Below are 25,589 nucleotides of genomic sequence, written 5' to 3'. Positions count from 1 at the left end.
TTATAACTCCTATATGTTGTAATCCTTTCTTAAAATTATAAAGTTCAGTATTTATTTCTATTAAATTATAGTTTTTTTCTATTTGTATATCAGATAAACTCAATTCTAATAATTCAATTTCTTTAATGTCTTCCCCTTCTGTGCTAACCTGTAATTTAGTACAATTACAGTCTTTCCCTTTATTACATTTTAATATATTCGTATTATCAGTATTCTTAACATACCTTGATTTTGTAGGAACTGGTTCTGTTGTTATGGAGGTTTGAGTCATATTTTTAGAAAATATTACTCCATCTCTAGTGAGAAGACAACTTCCGTTATTATGTAATAAGAAATCTAAGCCTAAAACAAAGTCTATCCTAATATTTAAATCTCTAACCCATATTTTTTCTAATTTATAAGTAGGTTTATAGAAGTCTGCACATGTGTTTAAAAAACTTATTTGAGCATTACTAACATAATGTTTGTATATATTTGAAGATCTGTCCATTTGCATGGCGCTTTGTGGTTCGGAAAATTCTTTTATTATATCTATAGGCAGGATATTTCTATTTATTATACTCTTTGTACATCCCGAGTCTACTAGAGCTAAAGTTTCTATTTCATAGTTTTGAATTCTTATTCTTGTTAATATTTTGATAGTATTGATCTTTTTGTCTTCATTACAAATTAATCCTTCAAACGATTTGTATTCCTCTTTTTCATTTAAGAGCTCAATTTCTTCCTTTTCTTCTACTTTTTCTTTTCCTTTTTCTAATTTGTTTATTCTGTCTTCTAAACTATCAATCCTTTTTTCTAGGGACATTAATGTTTTTTCTTTTATGTTTATGGTCTGGTCTATAACTTTAATGTTAAATATTTTATTGATGCACATGAGGCATCCTTCTATATAGCAATTTGTACATTTAGCTCTTCTATCTTTACTGGGATATCCTATACAATTAAAACATTTTTGGCTATCTAAACCTTTTCCTTTTGAAAATTGGTGATCGCAATGTATATTGACAAATGTAAAATCCTTGATGTCTAATTTTTCTAATCCTATCTCATTTATTAAAGTTTCTTCTTCTGAATCAGACGAGTCGTGTTGTCTTCCTTCTAAAGCATCTATACTTATTACTGAATATATACTTTCGTTGTCTGACATGTATTCATCTACATTTATCAGAGTTTCTTGGAAATCCTCTATGAGTTGGGAGTTTCTCGTTCTACTATTATTTCTTCCCGGACAAGTATTATCAAGATGTTCTTCACTTCCGCATGTAAAACAAGATAGTCTATTTTTATAGATTCTATTATTATTATGTTTTCTTACATGTCTATCTTTATTTAGATAAGGCTTTTTTGCCGTAGATTTTCGTAGATAATATTTTTTTCTTGGTCTGTAGTCTTGGTTATTTTGATATTTTCTTCTATATTTCTTATTTGGTGTACCTTGATCATAGCTTTGTGTTGTATATATATTTTTACAAAAACCAGTCTCATTTTGCTTTAATTGTTTTTGTATTTGTATATTTGTACACTTTTCTTGTAATATTTCCATTACATGCTGTATTTTATGTTCGATAGACCAATTAACATTTGGATTTTGCATAACTCCTTCTCTTTTGCTCCATCTCTCCTCTATTTCTCTTCCTAATGCTCCAGGGAGTTTATTAAAAAGCTTTTTTCCTAAGCTTTGATCAAACGCATTGCCGCTTATAGCGCATAAATAAAAATAATCCTTTAAAAAGTTTTTGATATGGCTCCAATTTGTAATGCTAAGTTGTTCTAGTTTTATTAATGCATTCTTTTGTAATACTACTAATCCACTATTAGGGTCTTCTCCTGTTATTAGGCTGTGTATTTTATTAGTGAAATTATACGGATTTGGTCCCATATTTACTAGTTCTTGGAATTCTTGAGGGTAGGTTACTTTGTATGCTTCCCACATTCCTTTGATTGACTCTCCTAAAAAGGTTTCCATGTATCTATACATAGTTTCTGCATCTGTCTCACTATAATGATGTATGTAATCTGCTACTACTATTCCTTTCCATACATCTATAACTGAGTTCCACAACTGAGGATCATGAGCTGCTATATTTAGTATCTTACCTCTATCTCCTCCATCTTGAAGCTTGATAGGGGCTTCTATTGGCATTCTTATTCCTATTGGTCTAACCATCTCTGGTTCTGTTGCCGGGTCTTGCCTATATACCCGATGACGTGGTAAATTACCTATAGTATATTCTACTGGCGTTATGGGGGTTGTCTTTTGAAATGGACTTGAACTAGAAGAACCGGTTTCCATGAATTCTTTTAGACTGCGTGTTGTCTCATCATCGCTTTCTTCTTGGGTGTTTTCTTTTTGTCTATACCCATAATTATCTATTCTAAATTTGCATTCTCTAAAATGTGTTTCTACTATAGAGATATCTATCTTTCTCATTTTACAACCTTTACACTTAAACAAAGTTGTTTTATTTTCTTGATGTAATTCTCTAGCCTTTGCTATTGATAAGTCTACTTCGTAGTCTTCTTCATTTATATTTTGGATATTCATACCTTCCATATTAATGGTGGATTCATTATCTTCTAAATCTTCTTCTATTTCTTTTTGATCTGTATATTTATAATCAGTGAATCTAATTGATGTCTCTTCTTTAGTATTAGTGTATGTGAGGTGGTCGTTTGGTCGTAATACTTCTTTTTTGCAGAATTTTTCTAAATTCCATTCTCTACCGGCATATTCTTCTGAATTTATTTTTAAAGGGTTCATTAACTTGATTCCTTTATTTCCCATTATACCTACTGCATCGTCTATCTTTATTTTAAACTTTGAACTGCTGTTGGTGGCTAATTTTCCTATAAAGCCAACACAAACTAAAAGATTATTTCCACAGTTCATTTCTTCATACCCTTTGGTCTGTATGCCTATTTTTATGTACTTACCAAATTCTTTTGAATTTATCATAAAATCTGGACTACAGTAAAATATTCCTCCATTGTTACTCATGTCTACTTCGGTTAATCCTATTATTGATCTTTTAGATTCTGACCATCTGTTGTTTTATTTTCTTGATGTAATTACTAACTTTTTTCTTAGTAAATGGTTAGTTCTCTACCCTCTTAGTAACCCCGATGGATTAACCTGTAAATACCTAGAGATGTTGAAAGTCCGCCATGGTCAGAAAACCAAAAGGACTGTGAATCTCAGGGTGTGGTTAAAGAAGCAGGTGCTAAGAAAATGTGTTATTATTCCTTAAAGTCTATAGTGATGGAGAAAGTTTTTACTATAAAAATTATATTTATCTATATGATGCTGGATTATAGGTGTAGACTACAAGAAAAAAAATGACGGTAGATATCAGGTCATTTCCATATTCACTATTGTGGCCTAGCAATTTTCTCTTGCTTCTATGCATTATTTATATGAGAGCTTCAAGCCATTGACATTTACCATTGCTCCAACTAAAAGTTTTTTTCAATTATGATTTGCGTGCAGATGTTCATGCGCAAATGATTAGAATTTATACTGAACAACAATTGGATCATGTTGATGAAGCACAAGGTAATTTAACTCTTCATTTGTTTGTGCACTTTTGCTCAAAATTTTGGCACACCAAAATTTGTTAATTAAAATAAAAGATAAAGGATCAAAATTTGCAATTGTGGATATAGTTATAACTTTTCCGATTTATCATAAAGATAAATTTTACTAGATTAATTTTTTGAATTTTGAATTTGAATGGAAAGTTACCATTGATCTTTTAAAATTTGAATCGAAAACTAACTCTATAAAGCAAAATTTCAGTCTATTTTTTTTTCTATATAAACTAATTTTCCATCAAGGTTTTTATTTTATGCTCTAAATTTAAAAATATATAAAAATAAATTGAAAGATAAAATTTATTAAAATTAGTTTAAATATATAGATAAATTTTACTAAATATAATTAATTTTTTGAATTTTTTATTTGAATGGGAAGTTACCATTGATTTTTTAAAATTTGAATCGAAAACTAACTCTATACTAGATAAAGCCAAATTTCAATCTATTTTTTCTTATATAGACTAATTTTCCATCAAATTTTTTATTTTATTCTCTAAATTCTTTTGCACCTATTCTTTATTTCTTCAGTTTCGTTTGTTGGTTTTACATTATTCATTGAGGCAACTCTTGCATAAATATAGATGTCCTCAATTTGCTTACCCATTAAAGAGTGACTTTAAGATGATTTGATTTTATTATAATCTATCAACAATTTGTGTTATTTATTAATATAGTTTTTATCTGCTGTAAATTATTTTATTCAAATTAATGATTTTCATATATATATATATATATATATAGGACACTAATTTCCCTTCTTCCTTTTTTATTGTGCTAGGTTGCTTAGACGAATAAATAACTTTTATAATGAGATTAAAAGTTTGCTTTCAGGTGAGTTTATTTCTGAACAATCAATAAAATTTGAGGACGACAACATGAAGTCAACAACAGAAGAAGTGTAAGGTAATTGATTAGGGAGGTTGTATGTATGCTAGATAGTCATTATACTTATTGCACATAAAATCTGGATTTTAGAATCCCATATGTTATAATGCATATCTAATATTCAACTTTATAACTATTCTTCATTATTTTTAAATTTATATATCGCTTTTAACTTTTTTTCAATTAGTTATTTTTTAATATGAGGGTATTGCAAGATAATGAAATACAATTTTAAGTGTGGGCTTAATTTAATAAGTTTGAGTTCAAGATAACTACTTAACAAAATTGTGCAATCACTTTATTAAGTTATGGATTTATTTAAATAATGATGTTTGTCAACTTCTTATCATATTTATTGACAAAAAAATGTTTTATTGACAAAAAAAATCTATCAAATTTAATGAACCATATAATATTAATTTAATAATAACATATTTTAAAAATATTCATTTGATTTGTGCACAACATTTCTATTTTGAATATTTAGGGTTGAAATTGGATTACGATTTAGGAATGTAACAATGTTTCATGCCATTATTTATATTTAGACGCATAAATCATGGTTAGGGTTGATTATTCATGCTATTGTTTCATGTCTTCTTTGTTAAAATTGTTAAACAATAAACAAATAATGAGGAAATGTGAATTCAATAGTCCTATTATTTAATTATATATTGATTTATTTTTACAAGTAATATAATAATTATATCCTATTGAGGTGCATGATTGCAAAAAATGAAGATGTACTTAATTATTTTCTAAAAATAAAGTATCATTGCTTAATATTTTAATGTGTAAAATTGTCTAATTAAACAATTGAAAGATTGTAAAAAAACATAAAATTGGAGTCATTCAAATGTTTTTCAAAAAAAAAAAATCTTAAACAAAAAATAACATAAAAAACAGATTTTTAATAATTCAAAATATTGTCAATCTGGAATTATTTTTAAAATAATTTACAAAAAACACAAATTAATTTATTTGAAAATAATAAAAGATATCCACAATGGATGATGATTTTAAAATCTGAAAAAAGAAAATGCAAACATAAAAAAAATGAAAATAACGTAATAAATGGAATTTAGAAGTATATTAATATTTTTTAAAAATAAAATAAATAACTAAAAAACTAAATAAAATTAACCTAGAAACAAACATACACAATATCACTAAAATTTGAATTGAAATCAGTTATTTTATTGTCAGGCTGATCCTAAATATTTCCTCCATTTGGCTCCTCCTTTATAGCAAACACGTTCATGCCTCCCTTTTATAGCATATATTATATTAAGAGAAAATAATTATAGAAAACTAAATCGATAGACTACTTGACTTTCAATTTGAGTATTTCCTCAACCCACTAATAATTAATTATAATTAGTAGTCTAACAATAAATTGTAACAAATATGACTATCACTTACCACACACAAAAAAGAATTCATCATTGAATTAAAAAAAATAGAAAATAAAATAAAGAGATAATGTTAGTTCAATTGAGAATTTTGAGTAGTTTAGTGCCCCCTTATGATTTCAAATTTTAATTTAAAATTATACATTGATTGACCGTATTTATTAGTTTTAATTTTGTGTAAAATGAAAATGTATGACTAAGGTTATTTAAGTGGAGTGATAAACATGATCAACGAATATTTTATTTTATTATTATTTTCATTATATAAAACTTTTAGCATAATAACTTTCTTTAATAATGTTTAACATAATTACTTTCTTTGATATTATCCGTGCGTTGTGCGGATACGTATACTAATTGATGATAATATGAATTAAATATGGTCATTCTTGATATATTTTCTTACATTTTCTTAAAAATTCAGTCTTTATTAAAAAAAGAACTGCAAAAAATAAAATAAAATTTGAGGCATATTTTATTTTGGAAGAACAATTTTATTTAAGGGAAAATTCCGTAAATGCTGATAAAATTTAATTAAAAAAATATAAAAACTTTAATAGAAAATATAAAGAAAAAAAGTGATTTAAGGAAACAATATAAATAAAATCAATATTGATGAGATTAAGGGAAGAAAGTAAAATAAATTAATAGCATTGATGATGATAGAAATTAAATATTGTCATCTTTGATATTTTTTCTTATTTTTTTTATAAAAAAAATCAGTCTTTTGAAAATTTTAATAAAAAACTCCAAAAAATAAAATAAAAATGTGAGGCATAATTTCTTTTGAAAGAATAATTTTATTTCTGAGAAATTATTTTAATAAAAATATAAGTGAAAAGAAGAAAGAAATTAGTAGAATAAATAAGTTGAAAGAAATAATGTCAGCAATAAACTTTAATTAATTGAAGATAAGAAAATAAAATAAACTTTAAGTAAAGAAACATAAAAAAAATAAGATAAAATTAAAAAAGAAAGAAACTTGTAGAATACTTATTTCTCCTAATTTGATATAAATTTCATATATATATATATATATATATATATATATATATAAAGAGAGATAAAGATCTTTTAGCAAAAAAAATGATCTAAAAATTCAAAAAGGCAAACAAAATTCTGTAAATTATTTTTGCAATTTTTATGAAGTTATAATAATAACCAAAAAAAGAAAGAAAAAAAAAGTGATTTAAGGAAATAATATAAATAACATTAATGATGAGATTAAAGAAATAAGTAAAAGAAATCAATAGCATTGATGATAATAGGAATTAAATATGGTCATTCTTGATATATGTTTTTACTTTTTCAAAAAAAAACCAGTCTTTAGAAATTAAAAAAGAACTCCATAAAATAAAATAAAAATTTGAGGCATATTTTAGTTTGGAAGAATAATTTTATTTAAGGGAAAATTTCGTAAAGATTGATAAAATTTAATTAAAAAATATAAAATTAATAGAAATTATAAAGAAAAAAAGGTGATTTAAGGAAACAATATAAATAAAACTAATATTGATGAGATTAAGGGATGGAAGTAAATTAAATTAACAACATTGATGATGATAGGAATTAAATAATGTCATCTTTGATATTTTTTCTTAATTTTTAAAAAAAAATTAGTCTTTTGAAAATTTTTAATAAAAAACTCCAACAAATAAAATAAAAGTGTGAAACATAATTTCTTTTGAAAGAATAACTTTATTTCTGAGAAATTATTTTAATAAAAATATAAGTGAAAATGTCGAAAATGTTGATAAAATTTTATTAAAAATAAATATAAAATAAAATAAACTTTAATTAAAGACACAAAAAGAAGACAAAATAAAAGAAGAAAGAAATTAGTAAAATAAAGAAGTAGAAAGAAATAATGTCAGCAATAAATTTTAATTAAGTAAAGATAAATAAAAATATAAACTTTAAGTAAAGACACATAAAAAAATTAAGACAAAATAAAAAAAGAAAGAAATTAGTATTATACTTATTCTTCTCTAAATTTGATACGAATTCCATAAATAGATTGACTTTTTCTCCAAATAATTCTTCTTACCCTTTGAAACACTAATCACTCTTCCTACAAATTTCTTAACCAAAGTGATTTTTTTTTCTCAATAGTCATCTCCTATAGGAGGAATAAACATTCTTCCAAAAAGTCTTTTACTTTGAAGAGAAACTTTTTATTAAGTGAAATTTCTCCTTACACTTATATCTTCCAAAGGATCACAAGATACTCCTCCTTTCTCTTTTCGTAAAACAATCACAAGGCTAGAAATTAGTTGGTCATCTCAGCGGCATAATTAATCAACATTCTTTCAAAAAGTCTTTTATTTTGAAGAAAAACTTTTGTTACATGACCTTTCTCCTTACATCAATATTTTCTAAAGAATCATGAATTCGTTGGACATCTCAGTAAAGGAATTTGATACTCATATATTCATTATCATCATCATAAGAAGAGATAAATTAAAGGAATCCATTGTTGTTGGGTACAAATATTTTAATATTTTTATTTTACAGGCTAAGTAAATATAAACTGTTACTAAAAATGAAAATTTTTAGTCTTTTCATCTTCCAAATTTTAGTTTTTTCATCTTCCATTTACTTAAATGTGTATTAGTGTGAGGAAAATTTTAAAGAAACATGATTAATTGGGTAGTGTATTTAAATGTTTTTAGTTTTTACTTTTTAAGAATACAAATAAATAATAGAAATCAAAGATAAAATATCAAAAAAAGGAGGAAAAAAAAATATAGAAATGGAGGTCATAGAGAGGTGTCACATCAGATTGTCTATATTTAGATATATATATATATAGATAGATAGATAGATTTAGCTACTTTTAATTAAAAAAATAAAATTTAGATAAAAATATATATTTCTAATTAAAATAAGAAAAAAACTTCAACATAGTAATTGTCTTAGGAATGCTAGAATTACTCATTGATGCACAAAGTAACAAAACCAAAACTAGTTCAGAAATCTTAGAAAAGTTGTCGCTTCAAACTGAAAAATAATACTCCCTCTGATATAGGTATTTTATTGAACTATCCCTATTAAATGATGTTTAGTATTAAGTCTTGAAAAATGATTTGAAGAAAGAGTATTTAATGTTGAGGGTAAACATGAAAAAATATTATTGTCTTTTCTTGATATGTTAAAAGTGACAAGTAAAAATGAAAAATTATTTTAGAAAAAAATGACGAATAAAAGTGAACGAATGAAGTAATAGTAAATTATGAAATACACTTACCAACATATAATTATACAAAATCTTTACCTAATCGAAAAATGACCCACAATTTAAGGCAGAAATTCGTGACATGATGCATGTTGCGAGGATGTAGGAGTTTGAAAATGGGTAGAAAAGTGTTGTGCTATCAGCTATGTAAAAGGTGAGAGATAGAAGCAAATGAAACTTAAACTCTATCACTAATTACATTAATTCTGATTTGTATATATCTACAAACAGAGTATGCTAATAGCTGAAATCCATAAAATTTATGCTAATATAGAAACTACATGTCATTTGAGACAATTGTCATATAGATTTTATTATGTCCATCTATCAAGTTTTTATTTAATTTTTGAATTTTGAGCATTTTTAACAATGTTCTGTTTAAAATCGAAATGTTAGCTGGAATGTGATTGTTGTTTATGATTTTTTGCTTCGATGAATCGTTTTTTTTTTTTCAAAAACTGAATCGAGATACGAAAGAATCCATTTTCCCTATCTCATATTCTCTACCCCTAAATTAGCCTAATTAGATTCAATTTTCTTTTTTGTAGATTTCTTGACTATCATTTATTTATTTATTTATTGTGATGATTAGTGTTTCCTCTAGTTGCTTCATCTTCGAATTACAATTGAAGAAGGAAATTTTCTTAACTAGCAATAAATTAAGTTAATGTTGAAAATTAATTTGTTGGTATTTCAATAAGTGAATTAATTATAAAAAAATTTAAGTTGAAAATAGTATTTAGAGCCACCTATGAAGACCAACTTTGCTTCGTTTAGCAAAGGTAATAATCTGAATATGATTTTTTGAAGTGTTATTATGACTAAATTTTTTTGTGCTATTAATAACAAAGTGACAATATTTTTAAGGCTCAAGGATGAGTTTTATTTGGACTATATAATTTCATTGATTGAGGTAAGACGGTGTATTCAAATTTCATTGCACCAAAAGGGTAAAACATCGATTAAAATCCGAATGCACCATGATGATAAGATTTTGAGTTCAAGTCCCATCATATTTTGGCCTAACATGCCTTTATATAGATAATATATTGGGTTAAATTCCCAATGCTATGTATTCATGATGATCTAATGATGACTAAGCAAATCGATATGTTCTTGATAAAAATTGTAAAGCTCATCCCATTGAATATGTCCGATTCTTTGAAGTGGATGTGATAGCGATACATTAAAAGTCTAAAAGATGACAAGAAAATTTTACGATTAAACATATGAATGTGAACATGAAGGGAAAAAATTATAATAATCATCATTGTGATAATTATAAAAGAAAGAATATTATGAGTTCTCAAAATGACCTTTTAAAGAGTGAAGGTAATTTTTATCATCAAAGTTGGTATGAAAGGTATATTGGGCACGCGATTACTATACGTGCAAACTAATTTAATTTAATAAATCCTCCATCAAAATAAAGGAACATAAAGTGAAGGTGCACTTGACCTTTCAAAGGTGATGTCGAGGTATGTCATATGAATATGATAAATTTCAAAGCATGACAATGAACTTCTAATGAAAAGAATAATTATGAAGCATGTATATATGATTATAGTCAATTTCTGGAAGAGAATGTGACTTGTGATAAGTATCATGAAAAGTGGACAATTCTTGAAAATGAATATGTCAAGAGATGATGAAAATTATAAATAAGGACATACTAATGTATGATTTAAAAAATACCACAACTCACCCCTATGGGAGGTTAGAGAGAAATAAAGAAAATTTATTTTGGTGTAAAAGATCATTGGTCAAGTACTTTTAGTACATCACAAATATTATAGTATATTTTATTATAAACTACCGAAAGGGCAAAAGAATGAAATAATTTTTTGTCACAAAAATTTGTCATTGGTTATGTATCTCTGTACGTCAAAAATATTTTGTCAGATATTAAATAAATAAAAAAGAGATACTAATGACAAAAGTAAATCAAGAAACAAGTTTTGCTTGTAATGATTTTGACCATGACAATAATGATATAAATTTATCCTTGAAAGATATGTTTACCACACAAACAATGTTATGAAATATGTGATAGTATCTAATATTAATGGTGAGCTTTGGTGAGCTACTATGCTACTACCTAAAGAAATAAAATTGTTCATGATATTGAAATTGTAGTAAGTCTCGAAAGAAACTTTTTATGTTTCAAAGAAATAGTCAAAAAAAAAATTATATTGAAACTATAAAATATGGAAAGATTTAAGATCATATAATCAAAGTGGGTTATAAATATTTATGTGAAAGATTACTCATGTTTTCATGTTGTTTGTGGTAACGAAATATGGGCATGACAAAGGAATCACATGCAAAATAAACTAAAAGTTCATTGAAATAAATATTAGTTGGTATGCCCGGTTGACGACCATCCCAATTCATATATAATACGAAAATAAATGAGAATTCATGTGGTCATATATTGAAGAAATAATAAATTCTTCAAGAATTCTCTTGTGTTGTTTGTTCTCATGATAAAATTATCATTGTGCCAGGTAAGGTTGAGATTGTATCTCTTGAAATTTTAAAATATATAAAAAGGTAAATATGGGCCCGTTCACCCGTCACGTGGACCATTTATTATTAAATAATTTTAATAGATACATCTATGTTATGGTCACATGTGCTTTATTATCAACTTGCAATTTGATTTTTGCAAAGGTTATTTGCTCGAATTGTTAAATCAAGAGCACATTTCTAATTATAAAATTATAGTGATGATGTTGGTTTATATACAAGTGGTTTAAGCAGAAAGTATATGCTTCCAATTATAGCTAAATCATTGGTTATGAGAACAAAATTTTCAAAAAAAATTTGGTATGAGATGTGTTATTTAAAGTGTAGCAATACTTATACGTATCAAGCCAACAAAGTTCCCCTATCACAATTGATTCAGGGCCAGGAACCAAATAATTCTCATCTAGAAATTTAAATGTGTGGTATGTTATTTCATTGCTTCACCATTACACAATACACAAAGATGAGTCTCCAAATAAGGTTGGGTAATTCTCTAACATTAGGAGGAGATAAGCAACTGGAAAATAAGTTATACATAATGAATTATCTTGGTATGATCCTCATTGAAAAAATAATTTAAGTCAATTGCCAGACGCACTCGCTGACCCTATGTTATAATCCAGTTATAAATGCTCCAATGAAAAGTCCTTGAAGGGCGTAATTTATGGCACGCCTGAAGCGTGATAGATTAATAAATTCGAAAGATAAAATTTCTTGAAAAAGAAAAGGAGCAAATGATCAAGATGGTCATACTAATGAGGCAAGTGCTTTAGAAAGAGCACCATGACATAACACTTCATAAAAATCTTGGCAAAGGTTTAGGTACCTGAAAATGATGAAAAATAAAGAGAGCTCGACAAGTTTTGTCATATTAGAATCAATATCAAATAAATTGTCAACGATATATTTAATATAATTTAACGCTCACAATTATAAATGGTGATAAGGATCTTGATATTACATCTGTCGAAAGTTGATAGATAAATGATTGGCCAAAGAAAATACAATTCAAGTATATTTTATTTCACTTGAAAAGTGATGTTCTGGACTTATTTTGTCCATATACCAAGATATAATGTCAGTGGGGTACAAATGAATTATTGTGCGATAAGTAAAACTGTAAAATATAAAGTACGAGTTGTGCATTAGAAAAATAAATATTTTTCGCAAAAGTCCTGACATTATTGTATGTAGATGTATTCTCCTAGGGTGGATGCAATGAACTTTCTATCAATCTGACAATATATGAAAAACTTGAACAATTCTTATGCCTAGCTAAGCGGTAAATAATACATAAAAATTTCGGAAAAATTTAAAAGGTTTTAAATCTATTCCATTGAATAGTACCCCAATGGTTGTGAAATTGCTTAACATAAAGAACAATTTTGATCTCAATAAAATATCTAGAAAATATCATGTTATAGTGTTGTTGGTGCACTTATGTGTCATGCTATTATTATTATTCATGGTATAATAATTTTGTCAATGTGCATGCAAAATATAACATCATTCTTATTAAGTAGAGATATTAGAGTGAATCAAATATTGACACAATTATTTATTCTTATAAATCGTGTCAAGGTTTATTGATTATGAAATTGAAGGAAATTATTTGATTTATATGAAGTTTGATCTCAAGAAAGTTATTTGTTTTCATGTGGAAATACTGTCATATCAAATCATTTCACAAGACAGTCAACTTTATTGAAAGTGTCCGTCAATACTTGGTTGTTGCTACTAACAAGTCAAACGAGCAATTTGTCTACGGCGACAAGATCACGAACCGAGTGATTGTCAAGAATGTATTTGATCAAGATCAATAACTCAACACATTATGTGACCTTTCTTTGAAAAGAGATATTCCAACAACATTATATGAAGGCATTGATGCATGTATAACTCAACAAAGAGGACACATCAAAGAAGATTGAACAAAATATATTTTATCAAAGTTCTTCTTCTTATTCATGATCTTCAAAAGAAGGATATAGCTATGTTTAACACTTTGTATTCACCAAGGCATTATCAACTTCAACATTTGAGAAGCCGAGATATAAGATTGGAATGCGTCATCCTCAAGTTGTTAAGTGATGTTTTAATCAGGGGGGTATAATACGCGCTGCACTTTTTCCCTAGCCGAGGTTTTTTCCCATTGAATTTTTCTGGTAAGGTTTTTAATGAGGCAATTACCAATGCGTATTACAACTTACAAGATGTGTGTACTCTTTTTCCTTCACTAGGATTTTTTCCATTGATTTTTTCTAATAAGGTTTTAACGAGGCATATTATAGATCAAGACATGAACATCCAAAGAAAAAATTACGAATAATTATGTATACTTGAACTTTTACTAAATTTGTGCGCTTACATGGACATTCAAAGGGAAGTGTTATAAATAATTTATTTGTGAATGTCAAGTGATAACATCACCTTGCTACTATAGCAATATGTATTTGTGAATGTTATGTGATAACATCACTTTGCTAGTAGTCATATTGCCTATAAAAGGACATTGAAATGTTAATGAAAAGATCCACCCAAAAATAGTTATTTCTCTTATTTCTACTTTCTAATTTCCTTTGTTCTCTTCATATGATTTAAATATTCTTTCTTTATTTTGTAACACATTCCAATTTGTTTCTCTTTTTTCTCTTTCATACATTTGCTTTGCTCTTAAAATAGAGAAAGAATTGAATGCAGAATATCACATTATTATTTTTTCTTTGGACCCACAAATTTGATACCACGAGAAAACAGAAAAACATTTTCACCTGCTGCTTCATCCACAGCCTAGCACACCACAATTTCATAAGGTCCATTAACATAGCAACCAACATTAAGTAGGGATGGCAATGGGGCGGGCAGATGCAGGGTGAGGCGGGTTTAAGATTGTGTGGAGCGGGTTGAAGTGAGTTTTTTTTAAATTAATGCTTGTGAGGCAGATTGTGGGTTTAAATTTATTTTTAATTTTTTGCATATTATAAGAGTGATAGAGCATTATTTATTAAGATAATTTCTTTAGAGCTACTAAAATATTCAAGATAGTAAATGAAAATGAGTCAATAAAAAATAATTCAATTTCTTACATGTTTCCCAATAGACGTCTAAAAATAAAATTTTAAGTCACTATCATATTAAATTAATTCAACTTAATGAAAAAATGAATTTATTTTTATGAATCAAACTTAGAAAAAGAAGATATTAAATTTTTTTATGCAGAACGTGTTCATGCAGAGCGGGTTTATACGGGGCGAGGTGGGGCAGGTTGGGAATGAAAAAAAATGTTATGCAGGGCAAGGCGAGGAGGATTAAACTTTTTGCAGGTTAAATTCAACCCACCCCACCCCTGCACCGCCCCATTGCCATCCCTAACATTAAGCCTAAACATGTAGAAGAGCTTCAATAATTCAGCTGCAAGAACCTTATTTTGGCATCAAAGTTGACCTCATGCAAATAAGATCAAATAACTGAGATAAAGTTTTTTTGTAAGCTACAAATCCAGTGTAAACATTGAGTAAGTTTTTCTAAAAGCTAAGACTGATTCCACAAATCCAGTGTAGTTTTCCCGCATCAGAGATCCAGCACAGACAACTAACAACGCGCCATGAAAGTAAGACTTGTCTGCTTAAGACAACTATGCCTTTACTGTCTAAAGCTCATTGGTTGTGGTTCTTGGAAGCGGAGTTCTGCACAAAGATAAAGTGTGTCATGAACTGGTCATCAAACAACATGGAGCTACATAGACTCTAGAAATCATGTGTCTGAAACTTACATCTAGTTGGCATCCAACTTATTTAACTTAGCAAACATGTTCCCATAGAATTTTGCATCCTTCTTATTGAATTCCTTAACTTTCTCCTTCAGAGCTTTGTATTCAAGCTTCACATCCCTTCATTTCATAAAAAAATACAACTTATAATAACACAAAAGAGATGCAGTAAATTTGGACAGCCAGTATAGAAGAAATAACACAATACCTGTTGTTAGGATCAATCTCAAGGGCTTTCTTAATGTCAAATTCAGCTAGATCAAGATCTGCCATGTTCATATATGCTTGAGCTCTCCGGTAAAGAGCTTTAACATTAGTACTCTCAGTTTCCAACACCTAAAGTGCACAGAATCAGTAAAGATATAAATAGATCAATGAAAATAAGAAGGCCAGAAGGTGTGTTCTGATCTAGTGGAACCTTGGTACACAGCTTCTCCGCCTGCTTGTAATCTTTCAGTTTCAACTTGCAAGCTGCATTATTTAAGTTGCAGCTGATCTTCAAAGCTTTAGCTTGTTTCTTTTCCTCTTCACTAAAGTCAGTATCACCTTCAATAAATTTAGCAGCCTGCATTTATTTCAATTCCTGCTGTCAGGAAAAACTGGATCAAAGACCACAGCAATTAATTACTCACTAACACAGGAGCACCATATCTTGGAGACTACACACCTTCTCATATCTAGTTGATGCTCTTGCATATTTACCAGCCTTGAAGAGAGCATTTCCTTCCTCTTTCTTTTTGCCAGCAGCCTCAATTTTCTCCTGGGTATTCATATCCCATGATTCCTTTTCCTGCAGGCCAAATTAAAGACATGAGACTACACTTTGGCACAGGGAAGAGTTCGAAGTATAAGGAAAAACTACATCACATACCTTGACAAAGGAAACCAGCTCAACCTCATAATATACAGTTGAGTTGGGAGGAACAACGCCTAAGTCTTGCTTTGATTCAGATGGACCAAAGGCATAATCAGGTGCAATTATTAGCAGTGCCACTTCACCCTTCTTCATTGACATGACAGCTCTATCCAACCCATCTATAACTTGCTCTGTTCAAGGAAGATCAACAGTGAACAACCAGAAAGTCAGAAAATCATGTCTTAGCTGTAACGACTATGATGTAATTCAGAAACCATACCCTCATCTGTCTTAAACTCGAAAAGCTCGTCTTCATTTTCTCCATTGTGGCCCTTCTTTATGAAGACTCTGCCATCTTGTAGCTTGCCGATCAATTTCACTACAAGATGTCGATTCAAACATTTGTCAGATATCATGCTTTTAATTCATAAATCTACAACATCCTGAGTAACTAACTTTTAACCACAGCCCCTGCATTCGGTTTCTCGAATCCTTCCCCTTCTTTTAAGATCTTCTTTATTACTTTCTTATCGTCAGTTACACTTGAGACAGTCTTCCATGTTACCAACTCCAAGCTAATTTGCAGTGTAGCATTAGGTGGGACCGCTCCTCCATCACCTGAGGCTGGTTTTCCTTTCTCCCCAAAGCCATCTGCAGCAAACAAATTAGACATGTTAGTGAAAGCACTTTACAGGAAGATACAAGAACCCTTTCTTGGAAGGACCACCTACACTGTGGCTTGACCGTCAACTGGACTTTTTCACCTTTCTTCATAGTTTTCACAGCTTTCGCAATAGCAGGGCAGAAGTGTCCTGTCGCAATAATAATGTTAGTGCATGATAGTGAATCTATAAACCTTGTGAACGAGATACTGCAATGACTCATGGATACCTTCCTGAACAGTGAACTCCACTCCATCTGATTTTCCAACCAATGATCCATCTTCAAGCTGAGCTTCATACTTGACTGAACAATAAGATCAAACCAAATGCTTATTACTGTTCGGCCAAATAAATACACACAAACCTCTGATGAAATTAAAAGGAAGACAGAAGACTACCTAGAACTTCGTCAAGATCCATGGGATTTTCCCATTTCTCTCCCTTGGTGAGGATCTTCTTGAAGATACCACCATCCTTGCAGATGTCCTTTACACTCACCCATGATAGCAATTCAACGTCAAACTGGAGAGTGGAATTTGGAGGGATAGTTGGAGGAGAACCAGACTCTCCATAAGCCAGCTCTGGAGGAATGGTGAAAATGGCATTTTCAGCCTTTTTCATTGTCTTAATACCTTGATCCCATCCCTTAATTACTTGTCCTATTAGAAAAGAACAGAAGCATCAGCAAAGCACATACCGAGATATCATTCATCCAAGATTTAATACAAAACAAAGATATATGGAACATGTCAGTTCCTAATAATGAAGAAACTTCAGTTCTTGGTTTTGATAGAGCTTATATTAATCAATAATCTCCTGTAACTAGTAAAAACGAACTCAAATCTAGAATCACTGAATAAACTGCTTATAAATCAAACTGTTAATACCCTCTTCCAGATACACACATGCACAGAAACACATATATATGTGTGTGAATATCAACTATCAATCACTCACATATAATATTGAATACACATGGTAAACATCAACATACATGCCGTAAACCTATTTCAGTTTTTCTATAACCGATAAATCCCCTAGGATCATAGTGCAGAATGTGAAGCTCAGTCAAAACACCTAACTTTTTACTACGGAAGTGTAAACCCCTGGTGTGTTCCTAAGCCACACATCAAGTGTTGCAGTCTTAACACTAGACCAAAGCCTTGGGAGCAAAACTATTTCAGATTCTCATGATCAGCTTTGCAATCATACAGTTCAAACCTTGGTATAAGGCTGCCTAATTATACACTTCCTTAGTGCAAGCTACTTCCACCCCAGAGAAGAATGAGAAAATAAACAAATTGACGGATCAGTATTTTAAGAGCCAGCACAATCATGATACTAAAATGTACACTTCAATATATATGAATTTAGTACTATAATAATCCAGTTGCCATTAGAAAAACTAATTTCAATATTCAATTATACAATAAAAACTGATATTAGACCAAATTCTCAACGTTGAGATTCAAAGAAACAAGCAGTTCTCATTACTCAGAACAGACAAATCAGGCTACCTTGATACATTACATCTCATAAATGTGACCAGCACTAACATGACGCCAGATTTCTTAATACGGGAAGCCTTCAGATTCATATTCCTTAAATCAAAAGATTGATTTTCAGAGAGCCATTCAAGCAATAGCAAACATATTAAACTGGCAAGTTAACTATTGTTGATATACTAAAACTATTAACACACTATACAAAACTCTACGAGAGAGAAAGCAGTGAATGTTAAAAAGTAGAGTTACGTTTTCTAACCTTGACCGAGAGTGAACTTGAAAGGAGTGCCCCTATCGCGACTGGAATCGAACTTGGTCCCATCAAGCAGAGTGCCAGTATAATGAACTAAGGATTAAATGAAATCATCACAAAATGAAATGATTTTAGCAAGAGAAACAGCAATGGATAGAGAGTAATTTTACCTTCTACTTCATCTCCAGCTTCAGGAGTGTCCCATCCTTCGCCTTCTTTAACAAGCTTCTTCTTCAAACCTTCTTTTCCGATCTCCTTCTCTTCGCCGACTTTCATGATCGGACTTTCGTCCGGCAGATCTATGTCATCATCCATTCCTTCTGCCCCCGGAATATCAAAATCATCATCCATTGGAGTAGTAAAATGCTGCACTCGAACAAAGCAGTGATGTGGCGTGAGAGAATGGGTAAAGAGAGTTCCAATGAGGTTTTAGAGTGAATTTTGAGGATTCTCGAATTATGACGAAACACTTGTACCTAGTGTTTCTGCCATTGATCTTAATCAAACGGCAGTCCTTTCAAATTCGATAATTAGTAGGGTCGATTGATTTGACCAACGTGGTGCAGTGTAATTATTTCATGCTTAACAAGAGATTTTAAGTTCGAGTTTTGGATATGAAAAAAAATAAGTTGAAAGCACCACACCTGAATGGACCCAGTAGTGCGTGATCCGAATTTAGTTAAGGCTCCTATGTGGCAGCTCAAGACACTGGATGAGAAAAAAAAATTAATCGAGACTCTAATATGACGGGCTCCGAACATCGGATGAAAACTAAAAAAAAATGGCATTTTCAAGTTACAAAGGGGAAATGAGAATTAATTACCATAAAATAGGAAATGCAAGTTGAAGCAATTTTACCAAATAAGCAAACATTATAAAATCACATGATATACATTCAATATTTATTGTCAAATCTTGATTCAATAAAAAACGAAAAAATTGAACATAAGTTGTGTGTTCAAGTTGTTAGTAGCTAAGAAAATTATTTTTTTAATTAGTGTCATAGTCGTTAGTCTTGTCCCACTCGATAAAATCATGGAATTTTTTTAATTAATTGATTTTAATGAAGTTGTTATAAATTTGATCTAAAATAATGAATTTGGTGAATATAAATAGTAAATTAAGAATTTATTTGAAGTAAAAATAAATTTATATTAGCAAAAATAATCGTTATATAAGATATAAACAATTTAAAAGGTTATGATATGAATTATAAATATACATATGAAGCAAAAGGCTAGTAGATATATATAAATTAAATGTGAGTTTTTTTTTTTACAAAATATAAATTGTGGGTCAATTTTTAGAGAATTTGGAATTTCAACGAGATGAAATCAACGTGAAATTGCATGTCCAAATATTGATTTCATCTTAGTAGGCGTTTGGCCATGCGATACCATATCACGATATGGTGTCGTGAGATGGAATCAGCGTTTGGACATGCGATTTTACGCTGATTCCATCTCATGATTCCATATCATGAGAGGTGATACCATATTCTCCAAAAACCATGATATGGAATCACCATGTGATTCCATATCATGATTTGGTGATTCCATATCATGGTTTGAGATATTTTAATACAATAATTGATCCATGAGTTTATATTTTGTTAAAACAACCCCACATTTATATCTACTAACCATTTGTTTCATATGTAAATAAAATTTATAATCACATCATTACTTTTTAAAATTTATTATTCTCACCAATATAAAATTTATTAGCACTTTAAATTTGGTGAATATAAATGATAAAGTAGAAATTCATTTGGTGAATATAAATGAGAACAAAGGGAGTAATACTTTTTTGATTTTTCATAATAAAAAAAACGTCTTAATCTTATGACTAAACATAATATTGATAAAAGACAATTTCCATTGGCGGTGCCGCACTTTCTTAATTTTAGTATTTGCAAAATGTTCGTTCACATGACTAAATGATATCAAGTCCAATTGATTGAGGACTTGGGAAAACTTGATCAATTAGTTATTAATATTTAGTCAAGTGGACTAGTTATAATTTTTTTGATTAAATTTTATTAGAAGTGTTTTTTACTCAAACTTGTGGTAACTTTTTAAAATTTCGTTATTCAATAATATTTAACTATTGATTTTTCTTGTACATAGTTAGAAGTTAGTGATGTTTGTTAATTTTTATCTTAGTGCATTTAACTTCTAAGTTAATATTTACTCACTAATGTATGTTTTTTTTTTTCTACTTTATAAGTTATTTGTAAGAGTAGTTGAGAGATATGAGCATATCAAGTACAATTTATGTTCAATTTTTTAAATTAAATTAAAGTTAGATGAAACAATTATTTAACTGAAGAACAAATAACTTTGTAATAATTTATTATGCGATTTTATAATTTTTGTTTATTTGATAAGATTGAATAAACAATTGGGGCTATTTTAATAGTTTTACAATTTATGAGATTTTTATGTTTATGAGAAAATATACAACACAAAAATTTCATATCGCATGTCCAAACAAACCTTCAATTTCATCTCATGATTCCATATCATGATACCATATCGCATGGCCAAACGGGCCCTTATGATTTCATGTCATGATATGAAATCACATGTTCAAAGGCCTACTAAGACACCATTTGACCATGCGATATGAAATCATGATTTGAAATCATAATATGAAATCATGAAATGAAGTTAAAGTTTTGTTTAAAATGCAATTTGAACTTTTTTATATTGTATGTTTTCTCATAAACATAAAAATTACACAAGTTGTAAAACTATTAAAATTACCCCAATTCTTTATCCAATCTTACCAAATAAACAAAAAATTATAAAATTGCATATTACACTATCACAAAGCTACTCTGAAAAAAATATAGTATTTTATTTATTAAATCTTAACTAAATTCAATAAAAAAAAATTGAACATAAGTTGTAATGTTATAGTTGTTAGCCGCTAAGAAAATTACTTTTTCAATTAATGTCATAGTGGTTGGTATTGTCCACTCAATATGATGAAAAATTATTTTTTTATTAAATGTTGATTTGAGTGAAGTAGATATAGATTTGCTAAAAATTAATGAATTTAGTAAATATAAATGGTAATTAAGAAGTGATTTGAAGTAAAAGTAAATTTTATGTTGGTAAGAATAGTCGTTATATGAGATACAAATGATTTAAAAAATAATGATATGAATTATAAATTTTATTTACATATGAAATAAATGACTAGTAGATATACATATGAGTTTTTTTTTTACAAAATATAAACTTGTGGGTCGATTTTATATTGAAATATCTCAAATAGTGAATTGAAATTCTCACATCATAATTTTTGGGAGAATTTAAGATTTCATCTCATGATATGAAATCATAAGATGAAATTAGTGTAAAATCACATGTCCAAACACTGATTTCATATTATGATATGAAATCGCATGTCCAAATGCCTACTAAATTTCATTGTTTTCCTCGTTCCATTCTTTTGATGACAATTGCAATGGTAATGGGAACCAAACATGATAGAGTATACTAATTGGGATGTTACATGCAAAATAATTATACTCCCTCCATTTCATATTAGTTGATCATCATACTAAAAATAGTTCTTCCATTTCATATTAGTTGATCATCATACTAAAAATAGTTCTTCCATATTAGTTGTCCCCCTTATTGAATCAAGAAAACATTAATTTAATTTTTCCTATATTACCCTTGCAATTAATTCTTTTTTATAGTGTTCACATTTGTATGTAAAATCCGCCAAGAAGTTTTTTCAGGGGTGAATTAGTAAATTTATCTTCTTATTTATGATTTCTTAATATATGTGTAAAAAAATGATCAATTAATATGAGATGGAGATAGTAACTTTTAAATTTAAATTTAACTATTTAGGGTCTATTTGGATGAATTTATTGTAAAGATTTCACATGATTATGAAAACATAAATAATCTAATAATAAATCCTATCAATTATTCAGGATTGTAGAACTACATAATTTTCACATAACATAAAATTATTATACTTGTCAAGAAAACATACCTGAGTCTATCATAATATCTTCTTGACTAAAGAGTGGAAGTCTTTTCTTTTCTTTTTTGGGGGGGGGGGGGGGGGGGTTAAATTTGGGGGGCCTCTACCTCCGTTATTTAACTCAAAACCTGTTAAAAAAAAAAAAAGGCCCAAAAAGGCCCTAAGATAGAGTTAAAGCACTTGTTTGGATTAGTCCAAAATAAGACAAATCCATGTCTGTAAAAGCACTTGAAAACTATGGTTTCCTATTTGCATATACTCTTATAGTATCATTGATTAATGAGTAATTTCTGAACAAAAATCTTAATGTAACCATAAAAATATACATATACACTTATAGTATTATTGACTAATGAATAATTTTTGAATAAGAAACCTTAATGATACTATAACAATCTACATATATTCTTATAGTATCATTGACTAATGAGTAATTTCTGAACAAGAAATCTTAATGATACCATAACAATATACATATACTCTTATAGTATCACTGACTAATGAGTGATTTCTAAACAAAAAAATTTAATGATACCGACACAGTATAAATATATTGATTTGGTATTAGTTAAGTAAAATTATCAGCCTCAATGATACCAATACAATATATGATACTGATTTAGTATCAGTTACGCGAAAATATCAGCCTTAATGAAGCGGGTATGGGCTGTATTTATTTATGAGAGAACATGTATTTTTTGAATTACTCTGGATTTGAGTATAAACATGTAATTATTTGAGTTTTATGACCCATTTATGTAGTTTTTCCTAAAATAAAATGCAAGAATAAAAAGGGAGTGAGTGAGTCAGGTAGATAGCGAGGGAGGCAAGAGACAAGAGAAGAGTGAGATTGAAATAGAGAGAAGAGAAATGCTAGAAAAAGTGAAATGTAGCTAACTAGCTATACCATGTAATATTTTTTACGGAAAATGGTCAAACATACCTCTGAACTATTGGAAATGGATCACAAATACCCTCCGTTTGATTTTGAGGTTAAAAATACCTTTACCATTAGTGTATTGACTCACTTCTACCCCTCAAAACTAATAGATACCATGTCACCTTAAAAATCACATAAAACAATCTATTTTTTTTTGCTGACTTGAAAATTCAAATTGACAAAAAAAAGTCTAAAAATATTTTTTTTCTTTTGACTCATCTTCACGACTAGTGATGGATAGAGGCATCTAGTGGGGAGGATACCAGGCTAACATCAGGAAGCATTGAGCCTCCAAACATTTCTTGAAGCTACATGATCTGTTGACATTTCTTAATTTGTTGATGATGTTTTTCTAATAGTATATATCTTCAACTTGGCCTATTTCATTGTTCGTTGAGTTTAATTTTTGAATTTTTGGATGAGAGAAGCACAGTAAATGTCTAATGGAAAAACATTCTCTTGTCCTCAAAATCCAGCATTCAATGATCACTTCTTGTTGCCATCTTTTAGGAGTGGATTTCTACTTGACAATATTTTTTGGAGTACCTTCAAAAAAAAAACCATCTTCCACTTCTCCCTTTTCTCTAAAGAAAAGAATGAACATGTGATGGTGTAAGAAATTTTTCTTCATTTTTTTTCATCAGAAATTATTTCTTCAAGGTCTTAGTGTTAGCCTGGCTTGATAAAGACGGGACCTTCAATCTTCTGACTCTATCATCTTGTTGCTCAAAGCCAAAAAGAATGTTATTTCACCTTGTTGACCTTTACACATTTTAGATAGGCACACTATCGCTATCCTCTCCACCAGATGCCTCACATCAGTGGCGAAACTAGAAATTTTATGAAGGGTATCCAAGTATTACATAAGTAATTTTTTTTCGACGAATAGATGCATTGACAAAATTAAAATTAAACTACTCCCTCCGTTCTATTTTATGTGAGGTAGTTTGACTCGGCTCGGAGTTTAAGAAAGAAATGAAGGCTTTTAAAACTTGTGGTCCAAAATGAATGGTATAAATTTGTGGCTGTAAATCATTTCATTAAGGGTAAAATATACATTTTATAGTCAAATTGTTACTTAATATAGAAATGTGTCATTCTTTTCGGGACTGACTAAAAAGGAAAGTAACTCACATAAATTGGGACAGAGGAATACATAATATTAATATTACATTTTTTTACAAATAAATGTTCCAAAATTTTAAAATCAAACTGCATAAATATTTAGCTTTAAAGTGAATGAACAAAGAATAAAAAAAAGGGGGAGGGGGGATTAAACTTAAAATGAAATCATGTTTACCTTTCAAACTTTCACTAATCTATGGTGATTTGTGTTTAATTTAATATACAATGAATGAACTGTAAGTTTTGGGTCATGGATCGCCCATGTGGACCGACCCGACCCAATTTGTTTTGCCCTATCCAATTTAATTAATTGATTAATTAATTAATTGGATAATCCTTTGAAAATGATAAGGGAGAACAACAACCTCCCCTTAAAAGACTCCTAGTGGGAGTTACTTTGGTGAACGTGGGAAACGTAAAAGAGAAGACAAAAACAAGAACAGTAAACAATATCACTCTTAGATCAAAGACATCTAACAAAAAAACATTTAGTTTATGAATCAAACTTGGTTTCCTAGTGATTCTGTCACGCCCCGAAACTATCCCCAGAATGCGGACACGGGATCTAGGATCACGAGTGACCCCAAGCTAACCCTGCTGGCATGTCATACACATACTAAATAATCTGAAGTATGGAAATACTGTGTGGAAGCTAAATCATAAGATAAACTGAAATGATAGGGAATACCCATAAACTATCTGAATATATATAAAAGCTGAGAGTTTAACAACAACTAAAAGGTCAAACTCAAATGCTAAAGTTGAATCTAACTATGTCTGAAATAAAGCCCCTAACTGACTAGAAATGTTGGG

General features: G+C 29.1%; 3 protein-coding genes across 10 annotated transcripts in view; all 3 read right to left on the bottom strand.

Annotated features, from left to right (window-relative positions):
• Positions 1–25,589, bottom strand: part of LOC125830650 (40S ribosomal protein S8) — a 173,940-nt gene that overhangs the window by 49,043 nt on the left and 99,308 nt on the right. The window lies entirely within an intron of this gene.
• LOC125830655 (peptidyl-prolyl cis-trans isomerase FKBP15-1-like) overlaps positions 1–25,589 on the bottom strand; it is a 1,183,135-nt gene that overhangs the window by 1,118,269 nt on the left and 39,277 nt on the right. The gene's annotated exons all lie outside the window — the stretch shown is intronic.
• On the bottom strand, positions 15,239–19,126 carry LOC125830632 (peptidyl-prolyl cis-trans isomerase FKBP62-like). Its single transcript, XM_049509806.1, has 12 exons — positions 18,871–19,126; positions 18,707–18,793; positions 17,341–17,601; positions 17,172–17,246; positions 17,012–17,092; positions 16,737–16,931; positions 16,561–16,659; positions 16,296–16,471; positions 16,092–16,214; positions 15,843–15,989; positions 15,633–15,760; positions 15,239–15,544 (listed from the first exon to the last, which is right to left on the bottom strand). Exons 1-12 carry the CDS (start codon positions 19,049–19,051, stop codon positions 15,430–15,432), a joined length of 1,668 nt encoding a protein of 555 aa, XP_049365763.1. The 5' UTR covers positions 19,052–19,126; the 3' UTR covers positions 15,239–15,429.

The sequence above is a fragment of the Solanum verrucosum genome, unplaced genomic scaffold (assembly GCF_900185275.1).
Source record: "Solanum verrucosum unplaced genomic scaffold, falcon-dt-bn FXZP01000297.1, whole genome shotgun sequence".
Lineage (NCBI taxonomy): Eukaryota > Viridiplantae > Streptophyta > Magnoliopsida > Solanales > Solanaceae > Solanum > Solanum verrucosum.
This window is presented reverse-complemented; position numbering and strand designations above follow the sequence as displayed.

Bases quoted from the DNA above. Each gene is read 5' to 3' on its own strand.
- LOC125830632 (XM_049509806.1), bottom strand. From the start codon at position 19,051: ATGGATGATGATTTTGATATTCCGGGGGCAGAAGGAATGGATGATGAC. The intron at 17,093-17,171 runs GTATCCATGAGT...TTATTGCGACAG, and splicing joins GGAGTTCACTGTTCAGGAAG to GACACTTCTGCCCTGCTATT. The intron at 16,932-17,011 runs GTAGGTGGTCCT...TGTTTGCTGCAG, and splicing joins GTTGACGGTCAAGCCACAGT to ATGGCTTTGGGGAGAAAGGA.